Source organism: Zophobas morio, unplaced genomic scaffold (genome assembly GCF_036711695.1).
Source record: "Zophobas morio isolate AGI-343-1 ecotype UQ-CSIRO unplaced genomic scaffold, CSIRO_AGI_Zmor_V1 ptg000016l, whole genome shotgun sequence".
Taxonomy (NCBI): Eukaryota; Metazoa; Arthropoda; class Insecta; order Coleoptera; family Tenebrionidae; genus Zophobas; species Zophobas morio.
The window spans coordinates 1770404-1784390 of NW_026972121.1; the positions used below are offsets into that span (position 1 = coordinate 1770404).

General features: G+C 30.9%; 2 protein-coding genes across 2 annotated transcripts in view; one reads left to right on the forward strand and one right to left on the reverse strand.

The window, feature by feature from the left end:
* Positions 1–8429, forward strand: LOC135129526 (methionine synthase reductase-like). The gene is made up of 4 exons (XM_064056691.1): positions 1–93; positions 157–297; positions 351–593; positions 7425–8429. Exons 1-4 carry the CDS (start codon positions 1–3, stop codon positions 8265–8267), a joined length of 1320 nt encoding a protein of 439 aa, XP_063912761.1. The 3' UTR covers positions 8268–8429.
* The window catches only part of LOC135129525 (serine/threonine-protein kinase PAK 1), a 22264-nt gene continuing 16553 nt past the window's right edge, over positions 8277–13987 (reverse strand). The window contains exon 2 of the mRNA XM_064056688.1: positions 8277–9596. Within this exon, the coding sequence (XP_063912758.1) occupies positions 8522–9596 (1075 nt within the window). The 3' untranslated portion in view covers positions 8277–8521. The remainder of the gene's footprint in view (positions 9597–13987) is intronic.

Sequence of the window (13987 nt, forward strand, 5' to 3'; positions counted from 1 at the left end):
ATGTCATGTGGTACACATTTCAAATTTGAGGTTAAATTCAAAGAAATGTCTTCGGATTATTTGAAAGTTGTGCTTTTGAAACAAGGGGCGCAGGTACGGGACGACAACGCGGAACTTAAAATCCGTTTTTTCTTTAACTCGGGATTGTTTTTTTAGGTTCGTGACGGAAATAAATACCGATTAACACCTTTTGGGGTTACAAACGGTGAAATTATTTCTGCGCCCATTGAGAGTGCACAAAAATTGACTGATCACCAAGACGTCAAAACTGTGTACAGAGTGGTGTTTAATTCGGCGGTAAATTTGATCAAATTTTTCCGAATGTGTAAGAAAATGGTTTTATTTTGTAGAATATAAATCATGCATTCGTACCAGGTGATACCATAGGTGTGCTTCCGAGTAATAATGAAGATCTTATCGACGAAATTCTTGCACGATTAAATGTTGCATCAAGTGCGAATGAGGCCTGCGAGTTGCAAATTTTGGAAGGGACACTTAAAAAAAATCCAAGTGTTCCTAAACATTTGCCTCCGAAGAGTACTCTGAAAAAAATATTTCAGAATCATGTAGATGTGCAAACTCCACCCAAAAAGGTAACAGTTAGTTTTTCTATAAATTATTAGAAGTCATTCTTAAAAAAAAAGTCAGCGAAGCCCAAAATTTGCAAAGGCTTTTTGCGTTCTTTGAATACTTTCACGTTCATTTTGCAAAACTGTCAGATTACATAACTACTTTTAGAACAATCTGTCACTTTATGAATAAAATTCTTGCTTTTTTGTTAGTTTTCTATAAAATTAATTAGACGTCATTCTTAAAAAAAATGCAAAGGCTTTTTCTGCTCTTAAAATAATTTCACGTTCTTTTTGCAAAACTGACAGATCACGGAACTAAAAATTCTAAAATTCTGAATGGCGATTTCGAAAATTATGTAAAGTGAAAATTCAAATAATTTATTTTCCACTTCGAAGTAAAAGAGGAAATTTATTGAGTTTTTATTTACTTTTTTTCTATAAAATCATATAGAAGTTGTCAGTCTTAAAAAAAAAAAGAGTCAGCGAAGAGTTCATGGAATACTTTCACGTTCATTTTGCAGAACTGTCAGATTACAAAATTACTTTTAGAACAATTAATCTGCCACTTTGTCAATAAAATTCTAAATATTTTCACATACCGTGAAAACGTGCATCAGTTATATTAATAACTGCGATTTTCAAAATTGTGTAAAGTGAAAATACAAAATTAATTTTTCACCCCGAAATAAAAGGAAAAATGTATTGCTTTTCTGTCAGTTTTCAATAAAATTAATTTGACGTCATTCCTAAAAAATAATGCAAAGGCTTTTTCTGCTCTTAAAATAATTTCACGTTCTTTTTGCAAAACTGACAGATCACGAACTAAAAATTCTAAAATTCTGAATGGCGATCTCGAAAATAATGAAAAGTGAAAATTCAAATAATTTATTTTCCACTTCGAAGTAAAAGAGGAAATTTATTGAGTTTTTATTTACTTTTTTCTATAAAATCATATAGAAGTTGTCGGTCTTAAAAAAAAAAGAGTCCGCGAAGAGTTCATGGAATGCTTTCACGTTCATTTTGCAAAATTGTCAGATTACAAAATTACTTTTAGAACAATCTGTCACTTTGTCAATTAAATTCTAAATATTTTCACATGCCGTGAAAACGTGCATCAGTTATATTAATAACTGCGATTTTCAAAATTGTGTAAAGTGAAAATACAAAATTAATTTTTCACCCCAAAATAAAAGGAAAAATGTATTGCTTTTCTTGTCAGTTTTCAATAAAATTAATTTGACGTCATTCTTAAAAAAAATGCAAAGGATTTTTCTGCTCTTAAAATAATTCCACGTTCTTTTTGCAAAACTGACAGATCACGAACTAAAAATTCTAAAATTCTGAATGGCGATCTCGAAAATTATGAAAAGTGAAAATTCAAATAATTTATTTTCCACGTCGAAGTAAAAGAGGAAATTTTTTGAATTTTTATTTACTTTTTTTCTATTAAATCATATAGAAGTTGTCAGTCTTAAAAAAAAAAGAGTCAGCGAAGAGTTCATGGAATACTTTCACGTTCATTTTGCAAAACTGTCAGATTACAAAATTACTGTTAGAACAATCTGTCACTTTGTCAATAAAATTCTAAATATTTTCACATACCATGAAAACGTGTATCAGTTATATTAATAACTGCCATTTTCAAAATTGTGTAAAATAAAAACTCAAATTTAATTTTTCACCTCAAAATAAGGGGGAAGATTTATTGTTCTTTGTTAGTTTCTATAAAAATAATTAGACGTGATTCTTAAAAAAATTGCAAAGGCTTTTTCTGCTCTTGGAATACTTTCACGTTTTTTTTTTGCAAAATTGACAGATCTCAGAACTAAACATTCTAAATAGCGATTTTGAAAATTGTGTAATTTGAAAATAAAAGGGGAATTTATTGGGTTCTTTTTTTTTATATATAAAATCACACAGAAGTCATCATTCTTACTATCAGATTACATAACCACTTTTAGAACAATCTGTCACTTTTTGAATAAAGTAGAGTTTTTTGGTAGCTTTTTTTTATAAAACAGAAGTCATTCTTAAACAAAAACGGGTAAGCGAAGCCCAAAATTTGCAAAGGCCTTTTCTGTTCATGGAATACTTTCACGTTCATTTTGCAAAACTGTTAGATTGCAGAACTATTTTTAGAACAATTTGTCACTTTATGAATACAATACTAAATATTTTCGTAGAATTCACTTCTGATTTGTGTTTTAAATCTTAGATTCTACCGTTTTTCAAAATAGAATTAAATTCCCATTTTACCGTAAACTAAATAAGTCAGTGAAATGGAGAAAAGAGATGAAGAGGGACTGGGTTTAGTTTTTTCTACACCATTTTTCATTCTAGTGACTAGTCTTGAAATTGTTCGGTCTTATCTTAGCAAATAAGATCCCCGCCCACCCGCCCTCTATTTTCTTAAGAGGTATATCATTTACCAAAATCAGTTTTATCTGAACAAATGCTGATCTAAAAAATATAGCGCGTCTATAATTCCGGACCAAGATTTTCGAAATATTGTTTTTCAAAATCCCAAGAAAATGTCAATTTTATGGTATCTATTCTGGAAAAAATAGTAGGAATTTTCGAAGAATGAATCCGAAAATACCTTGTGGAGGTCCAAATATAGCTACAATAAAATACCTTTAGATAACTTTCCAAGATGGTCGAAAATTTCATAATTTTGTTTTAAAAAAATTATGCTTTCGGAAAACATTGTCCAAAAATCTACAAAAACTTCTAGGATATTGATCTCGCCATGCTGATTCCAATAATATAAGAATCCCGGACCATGATTTTCAGAAAATTGCCATTTTATATTAGCGTTTCTAGAAAATACTGACTTTTTTCGAAAAAATGACGCCGAAAATGGGCTATAGAGTCAAAATTTACAAGAAAATCTCTTTGGGTAATCTTCAGAGATGGTCGAAAAAATTGTATAAACTGAAAACAAAAAAAATAGTTTTCCACGTTAAAATAAGAAGGAAAATTTATTGCGTTTATTGTTATTTTGTTTTAAAACATATAGAAGTCACTCTTAAAAAAAAAGTAGACGAAGCGTAAAATTTGCAAAGACTTTCTGTTCTTGGAATACTTTCACGTTCATTTTGCAAAACTGTCAGATTGCAAAACTACTTTTAGAACAATCTGTCACTTCATGAATACAATTCTAAATATTTTCATGTAACTGCGATTTTGAAAATTGTACAAAATGAAAATGAAAATTAGTTTTCCACGTTGAAATAAGAGGGAAAATTTATTGCGTTTATTGTTAGTTTTTTTAAATCATAGAATTCGCTCTTAAAAAAGTCGACGAAGCTTAAAATTTGCAAAGGCTTTTTCTGTTCGTGGAATACCTTCACGTTCATTTTGCAAAACTGTCAGATTACAGAACTACTTTTAGAAAAATCTGTCACATTATAAATAAAACTCTGAATCATATAGAAGTCATTAATAAAAAAAATGTGTTAGCGAAGCCCAAAATCTGCAAAGGCTTTTTCTGTTAATGGAATACTTTTACGTTCAATTTTTAAAACTGTCACATTGCATAGCTACTTTTAGAACAAACTGTCATTGTATGATAAAGTTCTAAATATTTTCACATTTCTTGAAAACGTGATGATACATATAACTGGGATTTTCAAATTTGTGTAAAGTTAAAACTCAAATTTAATTTTTCACTTCAAAATAAGGGGGAAAATTAATTGTTTTTTGTTAGTTTTCTGTAAAAATAATTAGACGTCATTTAGTTTTTTTTTTAAATCATAGAAGTTTCTCTTAAAACAAAAGTTGACGAAGCCTAAAATTTGCAAAGGCTTTCTGTTCATGGAATACTTTCACGTTCATTTTGCAAAACTGTCAGATTGGAGAACTACTTAATAATCTGTCACTTCATGAGTACAATTCTAAATATTTTCATATAAATGTTGACAAAACCTAAAATTTACAAAGGCTCTTTCTGTTCGTGGAATTCTTTCACGTTCATTTTGCAAAACTGTCAGATTACATCATAAATACTTTTACAATCTGTCACTTTATGAATAAAATTCTTGCTTTTCTGTCAGTTTTCAATAAAATTAATAGACGTCATTCTTAAAAAAATTGCAAAGGCTTCTTCTGCTCTTGGAAAACTTTCACGTTCTTTTTGCAAAACTGACAGATTACATAAATACTTTTAGAACAATCTGTCACTTTATCAATGCAATTCTAAATATTTTCATATAACTTCGATTTTGAAAATTTGTGTAAAGTGAAAATAAAAAATTGGTTTTTCCACGTCGAAATAAGAGGGAAAATGTATTGCGTTTATTTTTAGTTTTTTTTTTTAAATCATAGAAGTCGCTTTAAAAAAAAAATTGATGAAGCTTAAAATTTGCAAAGGCTTTTCTGCTCTTGGAATACTTTCACACGTTCTTTTTGCAAAACTGACAGATCATAGGAGTAAAATGAAAATTCAAATAATTTATTTGCCACATCGAAGTATAAGAGGAAATTTATTGAGTTTTATTTTTTTTTATAAAATCATATAAAAGTTGTCAGTCTTAAAAAAAAGAGTCCGCGAAGAGTTCATGGAATACTTTCACGCTCATTTTGCAAAACCGTCAGATTACAAAATTACTTTTAGAACAATCTGTCACTTTATGAATGCAATTCTAAATATTTTATATAACTGCGATTTTGAAAATTGTATAAAATGAAAATAAAAAAATTGTTTTTCCACCTTGAAATAAGAGGGAAAATTTATTGCGAATGTCGACGAAGCCTAAAATTTGTAAAGGCTTTTTCTGTTCACGGAATACTTTCACATTCATTTTGCAAAACTGTCAGATTGAAAAACTAGTTTTATAACAATCTGTTACTTTATGAAAACAATTCTAAATATTTTCATAGAACTGCGATTTTGAAAATTGTGTAAAGTGAAAATGAAAATTTAGTTTTCAACGTCAAATTAAGAGGGAAAATTTTACTACGTCCATTGTTAGTTTGTTCTTTAATCATACAGAAGTCACTCTTAAAAAAAGTCGACGAAGCCCAAAATTTACAAAGGCTTCTTCTGTTCATGGAATATTTTCACGTTCATTTCGCAAAACTGTCAGATTGGAGAACTATTTTTAGAACAATCTGTCACTCAAAAGAAAATTCGACGAAGTCTAAAATTTGCAAAGGCTTTTTCTGTACATGAAATACTTTCACGTTCATTTAGCAAAATTGCCAGAATGCACAACTACTTTTAGAACAATCTGTCATTTTATGAATGCAATTCTAAATATTTTCATATAACTGCGATTTTGAAAACTGTATAAAGTGAAAATAAAAAATTAGTTTTTCCACGTTGAAATAAGAGGGAAAATGTATTGCGTTTATTTTTAGTTTTTTTTTTTAAATCATAGAAGTCGCTTTAAAAAAAAATTTGATGAAGCTTAAAATTTGCAAAGGCTTTTCTGCTCTTGGAATACTTTCACACGTTTTTTTTTTTGCAAATCTGACAGATCATAGGAGTAAAATGAAAATTCAAATAATTTATTTTCCACATCGAAGTAAAAGAGGAAATTTATTGAGGTTTTTTTTTTTATAAAATCATAGAAGTTGCCAGTCTTAAAAAAAAGTGTCCGCGAAGAGTTCATGGAATACTTTCACGCTCATTTTGCAAAACTGTCAGATTACATAAATACTTTTAGAACAATCTGTCACTTAAGAGAGAACAGAAGAAGCCTTTGTAAATTTTAGGCTTCGTCGACCTTTTTTTAAGAGTGACCTCTATATGATTAAAGAACAAACTAATAATGGACGCAATAAAATTTTCCCTCTTTTTTCAACGTGGAAAAACTAATTTTGTATTTTCACTTTATACAATTTTCAAAATCGTAGTTATATGAAAATATTTAGAATTGTATTCATTAAAATGACAGATTGTTGTAAAAGTAGTTGTGCATTCTGGCAGTTTTGCAAAATAAACGTGAAAGTATTTCATGAACAGAAAAAGCCTTCGCAAATTTTAGGCTTCGTCGAATTTACTTTTGAGTGACAGATTGTTCTAAAAATAGTTCTCGAATTTGACAGTTTTGCGAAATGAACGTGAAATGAACAGAAGAAGCCTTATTACATTAAAAGAGGGAAAATTTTATTGTGTCCATTATTAGTATGTTCATTAATCATATAGAAGTCACTCTTAAAAACCGGTCGACGAAGCCTAAAATTTACAAAGGCTTCTTCTGTTCATGGAATAATTTCACGTTCATTTCGCAAAACTGTCAGATTGGAGAGCTATTTTTAGAACAATCAGTCACTCAAAAGAAAATTCGACGAAGTCTAAAATTTGCAAGGCTTTTTCTGTTCATGAAATACTTTCACGTTCATTTTGCAAAACTGCCAGAATGCACAACTACTTTTAGAACAATCTGTCATTTTAATGAATACAATTCTAAATATTTTCATATAACTGCGATTTTGAAGTAAGCTTTTTGGTTAGTTTTCTATAAAATTAATTCGACGTCATTAAAAAAAATACATAGGCTTTTTAAGAAGTTCTTGGAATACTTTTACCGTCTTTTTGCGGAAATGACATACCATAGAATTATAAATTTCAAACGGCAATTTTGAAAATTGTGTGACTCTCTAGATAGGAAATGCAATGTGCTCGCTGCGCTCGTATTTAAAGTTTTAGAACTCAAACAACCTCACTGGGTCTTTTACCTGCACACTTCTGTTAAGCTGAAAAAAGAAGTTTGAAATGCGAGCGCAGCGAGCACGTTCAGGTGCAATTTAAAAAATATTTATTGGTGCCCCTGAGAAGCTAAATTAAGAAAAATGTTCTACTTGTGCTCGCTGCGCTCGCGTGTAAAACTTTAACCTACATTTCAGTTGTTCCTCAAATCCTTGGCCCGGTTCACCCAAGACCCGCAAGAACGAACCCACCTGGAACACTTGTGTACCCCCAAAGGTTCCAGCGACTACACAAAGTTGATAACCACATCAGGACGAACCCTATTGGGTTTACTAAAAACGTTCCCTTCATGCGGACCCCCAGTCGAGGTACTTCTGGAGCATCTGCCCCCTTTACAAGCCAGACCCTACTCTATATCATCATCCCCCTTGTCCGGGAAACTCGAAATAACTTTTTTCGTTGTTGTACGGGACGACGGAAGCAAGGGGTTGTGCACAGGGTGGCTCGAACGTCTAATCGAGGAAAAAGCGGACATTCCGGTACCGTTTTATTTCAGACAAGCGACTGCCTTTAGGTTCCCGAAGGAATTACCGGAATTGCCGGTGATTTTAATAGCGACGGGTACCGGAATAGCACCTTTTAGGGGTTTTCTGCAAGATTTGGAGTTACAAGGACGCTTCAATAGGGATATTTGGTTGTTTTATGGGTGTCGCTACAAAGACAAAGATTTTTTGTTTAAGGACGAAATCCAAGAATTTGAAAAATCTGGCGTTTTAAAAAAACTCAGTCTGTCTTTTTCTAGAGAACAAAGACAGAAAGAGTATGTTCAACACCGAATTGAGGCTAGTCCCGACTTTTTCGAGTGGATTTTACACAAAGACGCGTCTGTGTTTATTTGTGGCGACGCGAAAACCGTGGTCACAGACGTCCGGACTTGTATTTCTCAAACCGCGGGTAAATATTGTGGTGCGAGCGACGGCGAGGCCGTCGTTCGACGAATGGAAAGCACAGGGAGACTCATAGTGGACACGTGGTCGTAACGTCCACGATATTATAAACGTATTTAATGTCACAATATGTACATAAACAGTTACAATAATCTTATTGCAATATTTTAGTGACTGTAAAATTCCTTCTGGAACTAGAAAAATATCTTACTGTAAGACTTTATAAAAATAAATGGGAATTTGTGTAATTACAAACGCCAGTCAGTCTTACTGAACAAATGCAGCTCTTCCCGACTTAAATACTCGCCCGACGTCACTTGGTGGCTCCATCTATCACAAAAAATAACTTAAGCCTTATGTAGAATTTTTTTCGCCGCCTTGATCAGCGGCGTCAAAGTCTTCAACTCCATCCTGTCGTCCATGAACTCGTGCTTGAGCAACTCTGCAGCGGTCGCCCTCTGATCGACGTCGACCTGCAAACACCGATCGATGAAGTCCTTCAAATTCTGGCTGAGTTGGGGCCACCGGATGATCTTAGGCCGGCCGTTCGCCGTGATTAAATAAAGCGCTCTGAGTGGAGGTTCGCGCAAATACGGCGGCTCTCCGTCTAACATCTCCACGATCATGATACCGAGCGACCAAATATCGACCTTCTTGCCGTACTTCTGTCGGGTCACTACTTCGGGCGCCATCCAGTACGGCGTCCCCACCATGGTCTCCCGTTGCTCATTCCCCACTACGTTGGCGCAGAACCCGAAATCGGTCACTTTCACCGTGCCGTCCATCCCTAGAAGGACGTTATCCGACTTGATGTCCCTATGGATCGTCCCTCTCGAGTGTAAGTAGTCTATGGCTTGCAGCACCTCGTAACACACAGCTGCGATCTGTCCCTCCTTCATCACCGTCTCGGTGACCACGTCCGTCAGCGGTCCGCCGTCCAGCAGCTCCATCACCACCAGGAGGTGGTCCTCGTACATGACGAAGGCGTCCAAGAAGTTCACCAAGTTCTTGTGCTGGAAGTTCTTCATTATCTCGATTTCGCTCAAGAGGAGCTCTTTGCGCTGCTGCTTGGCCATGTCGATGTCCTTGATGGCCACGGGTTTGCCCGTTTTTAGGTCGCTGGCGGCGAAGACGATGCCCGAGGCGCCCGAGCCGATGTCTTTCGTGGTGCGGTGGTAGAAGTCGCCGAGGTCCCCCGGGTTGCAGAGTCGTTTGATTCGGCGGATGTAGTCTTCGTCGGAGAGGCGGCTGCGTCGGCGGAGGGACTCGTCGTCGGAGGAGTAGTCGGATTTTTGGCGCAGTTCGAGGAATTCCATGTCGTCGATGTTTAGGTTGTCCATTTTTTGGGCGAGGTTGCGGGATTTTTTTAAGTTGCTTGGCAGTTTCTTTGGAGGGATGGCGGGGACCGATTCGTGGTGGATTCTGAAAGAGAACAAACGAGGGATTAAAAAAATGGTCCGAGGGTATTTTTTTGAAAAATTAAAAAAAATGGTTTTTTGATTAGTGCTATGAAGATCCTTCATTTTTTTGTTTCTTCAATTGTGCAACTGTTCGAGTTTTCATTTAAAATTTTTTTTTTAATAAATTTTTTAGTTCACTTTTCAATTTTCGTTTCTTCAATTTTTGATTTGCAATTGCAACTAGAAAACTTTTTCTAGTTTTCAGTTTAAATATGTAATAATAATTTTTAAAGTTTTTCCCTTATGCAATTTTACGATTTTAGAATTTTTCCATTGTTCAATTGAATTTTGCATTTTTTTGTTTTTTCACTTTTCGATTTTTTTTATTTTTCGCTTTTCAGTTTTAGATTTTTTCATTTTACAATTTTTTACTATTTAAATTTTTCGATTTTTCGACTTTCCGAATCGAAAAAATGGAAAAATTGCAGAATTCTAAAATGAAAAAACGAAAAAGTATAAAATGAAAGTATTGAAAAATCTGAAAATTGGGAATTAAAAACTTGAAGAATCGAAAAATTAAAAATTCAGAAACTAAAAAATCGAAAAATGAAAAACCGTAACAACGAAAAATAGCAAATCGAAGAATTGAAAATTTTGGAAAAACGAAAATTGTGGCAAAATCGAAAAAATAAAAATTAAAAAATCCATTTTTCAATTATTGTATTTTAAAACTTGCATTCATTCATTCCACTTCTCAGATTTTAAATTTTCAATTTTCAATTTTTTTTTCGTTTCGGTTTTTTATTTTCTTCATTTTTTCAAATTTTCGGTCTTCAATGTTCTGATTTTATAATTTTTCTTTTTCCAACGTGAAAATTTTCAGTTTTTGGATTTTGCAAAGTGTCGTTTTTTTCAACTTTTATATTTTTCAATTTTTCGAAGCAAAAAATGGAAAAATTGCAACATTCTAAAATGAAAAAATTAAAAAGTATAAAATGAATGCATTAAAAATCTAAAAATTGGGAATTAAGAACTTTAAAAAGTGAAAAATCGAAAAATTAAATATTGGGAAACTAAAAAATTGAAAAATGAAAAACTGTAACATCCAAAAATTGCAAAATTATAAAAGCGAAAGACAAAAAAAAAATAAAGAAAATGAAAATTGAGGAAACGAAAAAATAAAGGAATGAAAAAACAAAAATTTTTAAATAAAATCAAGAAATGAAAATTAAAAAATTGGCAAATGAGAAATAAAAATCAAGAACTTGAAAACTAAGGAAACCAAAAATTGAAAAATTTGGAATTCAAGAAATTGAAAAAATGAAAAATTGCAATATCGAAAAATTCCAAAATCAGAAAACTGAAAAATTTGGAAGTCGACAAATTGAAAAATTCAAACATGAATATTTGAAGTTGAAAAAAAAACTACAAAATCGAAGGAAACTTTTAAAAATAAAGGAAATGAAAAAACAAAACATTTTGAAATAAAATCATGAAATGAAAATTAAAAAATTGGCAAAATGAAAAATAAAAATCAAGAACTTGAAAACTAAGGAAACCAAAAATAGAAAAATTATAAACTGAGAAACTGAAAAATCGAAAAATGAAAATTAAAAAGTCGGAAAAATGAAAAATTGCAATATCGAAAAATTCCAAAATCAAAAAACTGAAAAATTTGGAAGTCGACAAATTGAGAAATCCAAAAAATCAAACATTGAATATTTGAAAAGTTGAAAAAAAAAACAAAAATTTATAAAATCGAAGGAAACTTTGAAAACTAAAGGAAATGAAAAGACCAAAATTTTGAAATAAAATCAAGAAATGAAAATTAAAAAAGTGGCAAAATGAAAAATAAAAATCAAGAACTTGAAAACTAAGGAAACCAAAAATAGAAAAATTATCAACTGAGAAACTGAAAAATCGAAAAATGAAAAATTTAATATCGAAAAATTGCAAATTTGAAAAATTTGGAATTCGAGAAATTGTTAAAAAACGAAAAATTGTGAAATAAAATCGAGAAAATGGAAATTAAAGTCTGAAAAATGAAAAATTGCAAGATCGAAAAATCCCAAAATCCAAAAACTGAAGAAACAAAAAACTGAAAATTTTGGAAGTCGACAAATTGAGAAATTCAAAAAATCAAACATTGAATATTTGAAAATTAAAAAAAAAACAAAAAATTATCAAATCGAAGGAAAATTTAAAAATAAAGGAAATGAAAAAACAAAAATTTTGAAATAAAATCAAGAAATGAAAATTAAAAAATTGGCAAATGAAAAATAAAAATCAAGAACTTGCAAACTAAGGAAACCAAAAATTGAAAAATTATAAACTGAGAAACTGAAAAATGAAAAATTTAATATCGAAAAATTGTAAATTTGAAAAATTTGGAATTCAAGAAATTGAAAAAATGAAAAACTGAAATAAAATCGAGAAATTGAAAGTTAAAAAGTCGGAAAAATGAAAAATTGCAATATCGAAAAATTCCAAAATCAGAAAACTGAAAAATTTGGAAGTCGACAAATTGAAAAATTCAAACATGAATATTTGAAGTTGAAAAAAAAACAAAAAATTACAAAATCGAAGGAAACTTTAAAAAGTAAAGGAAATGAAAAAACAAGAAAATTTGAAATAAAATCAAGAACTTGAAAAGTAAGGAAACCAAAAATAGAAAAATTATAAACTGAGAAACTGAAAAATTGAAAAATGAAAAATTTAATATCGAAAAATTGTAAAATTGAAAAATTTGGAATTCGAGAAATTGAAAAAACGATAAATTGTGAAATAAAATAGAGAAAATGAAAATTAAAAAGTCGGAAAAATGAAAAATTGCAAAATCGAAAAATTCCAAAATCAAAAAACTAAAAAATTTGAAAGTCGACAAATTGAGAAATTCAAAAAATCAAACATTGAATATTTGAAAAGTTGAAAAAAAAACCAAAAAATTATAAAATCGAAGGAAACTTTAAAAAATAAAGGAAATGAAATATAAAAATCAAGAACTTGAACAATAAGGAACTCAAAAATAGAAAAACTGAGAAACTGAAAAATCGGAAAATGAAAAATTTAATATCGAAAAATTGTAAATTTGAAAAATTTGGAATTCGAGAAATTGAAAAATTGAGAAATTCAAAAAATCAAACATTGAATATTTGAAAAGTTGAAAAAAAAAACAAATAACTAATTATAAAATCGAAGGAAACTTTAAAAATAAAGGAAATGAAAAAACAAAAAATTTTGAAATAAAATCAAGAAAAAATGAAAATTAAAAATTGGCAAAATGAAAAATAAAAATCAAGAACTTGAAAAATTGAAGAAACGGAAACTTGAAAAATTTGGAATTCGAGAAAAAGAAAAACTGAGAAACTGAAAAATCGAAAAATGAAAAACTGTAACATCAAAAATTACAAAATTAAAAAAATCAAAGACTGAAAAATTTGGAAGTCGACAAATTTAGAAATTCAAAAAATCAAACATTGAATATTTCAAAAGTTGAAAAAAAACAAAAAATTATAAAATCGAAGGAAACTTTAAAAAATAAAGGAAATGAAAAAACAAAAATTTTTGTAATAAAACCAAGAAATGAAAATTAAAAAATTGGCAAAATGAAAAATAAAAATCAAGAACTTGAAAACTAAGGAAACCAGAAATAGAAAAATTATAAACTGAGAAACTGAAAAATCGAAAAATGAAAAATTTGATGTCGAAAAATTGCAAATCGACGAATTTGAAAATTTTGGAATTCGAGAAATTGAAAAATTATTAATTCAAAAGAAACATAGGCAAAATAATGGAAATGAAAAAACGAAAATTGTGATATGAAATCGAGAAAATGACAATAAAAAAATTGGGAAAACGAAAAATAAAAATCAAGAATTGGAATTCGAGAAATTGAAAAACTGGAAAAATTAAAGTTGAAAAAATGAAAAATTGTGAAACAAAATCAAGAACTTGAAAAACTGAGAAACTGAAAAATCGAAAAATGAAAAATAGTGTTACGATTGACGGACGAATAATAAATCGGGTGTTGGTAAAACTCAAAAAATTTATTTCTTCAGGTCGAATTACAACACTATCTATTGCGACGAATATGTACAGAAATTATTCCGGCGCTCTCGACTGTCTTCACTGGATGAATGAATCCATTACCTACGGTCGCCTCTATTTAAACCCATAGTCTCTGATCGAGATCCTTCACGAACATCCATCGCGACTCCGCTTCGAGACTCCCCTGGACGCCGCTTCGAGACGCTCCAGACCTGTCTTTATGCGCCCGCCTCTCGGCCGTCAACAGCGATGATTCACCCATCAGCGCCGTGCGTACGTCCAGAAGGCTCTCGACCGCCATAGGCGTCGTACTGGGGCGGCGTAAGGGTGTATTTCGTAACACTGCCCCCCTCTTCAAATCCGATC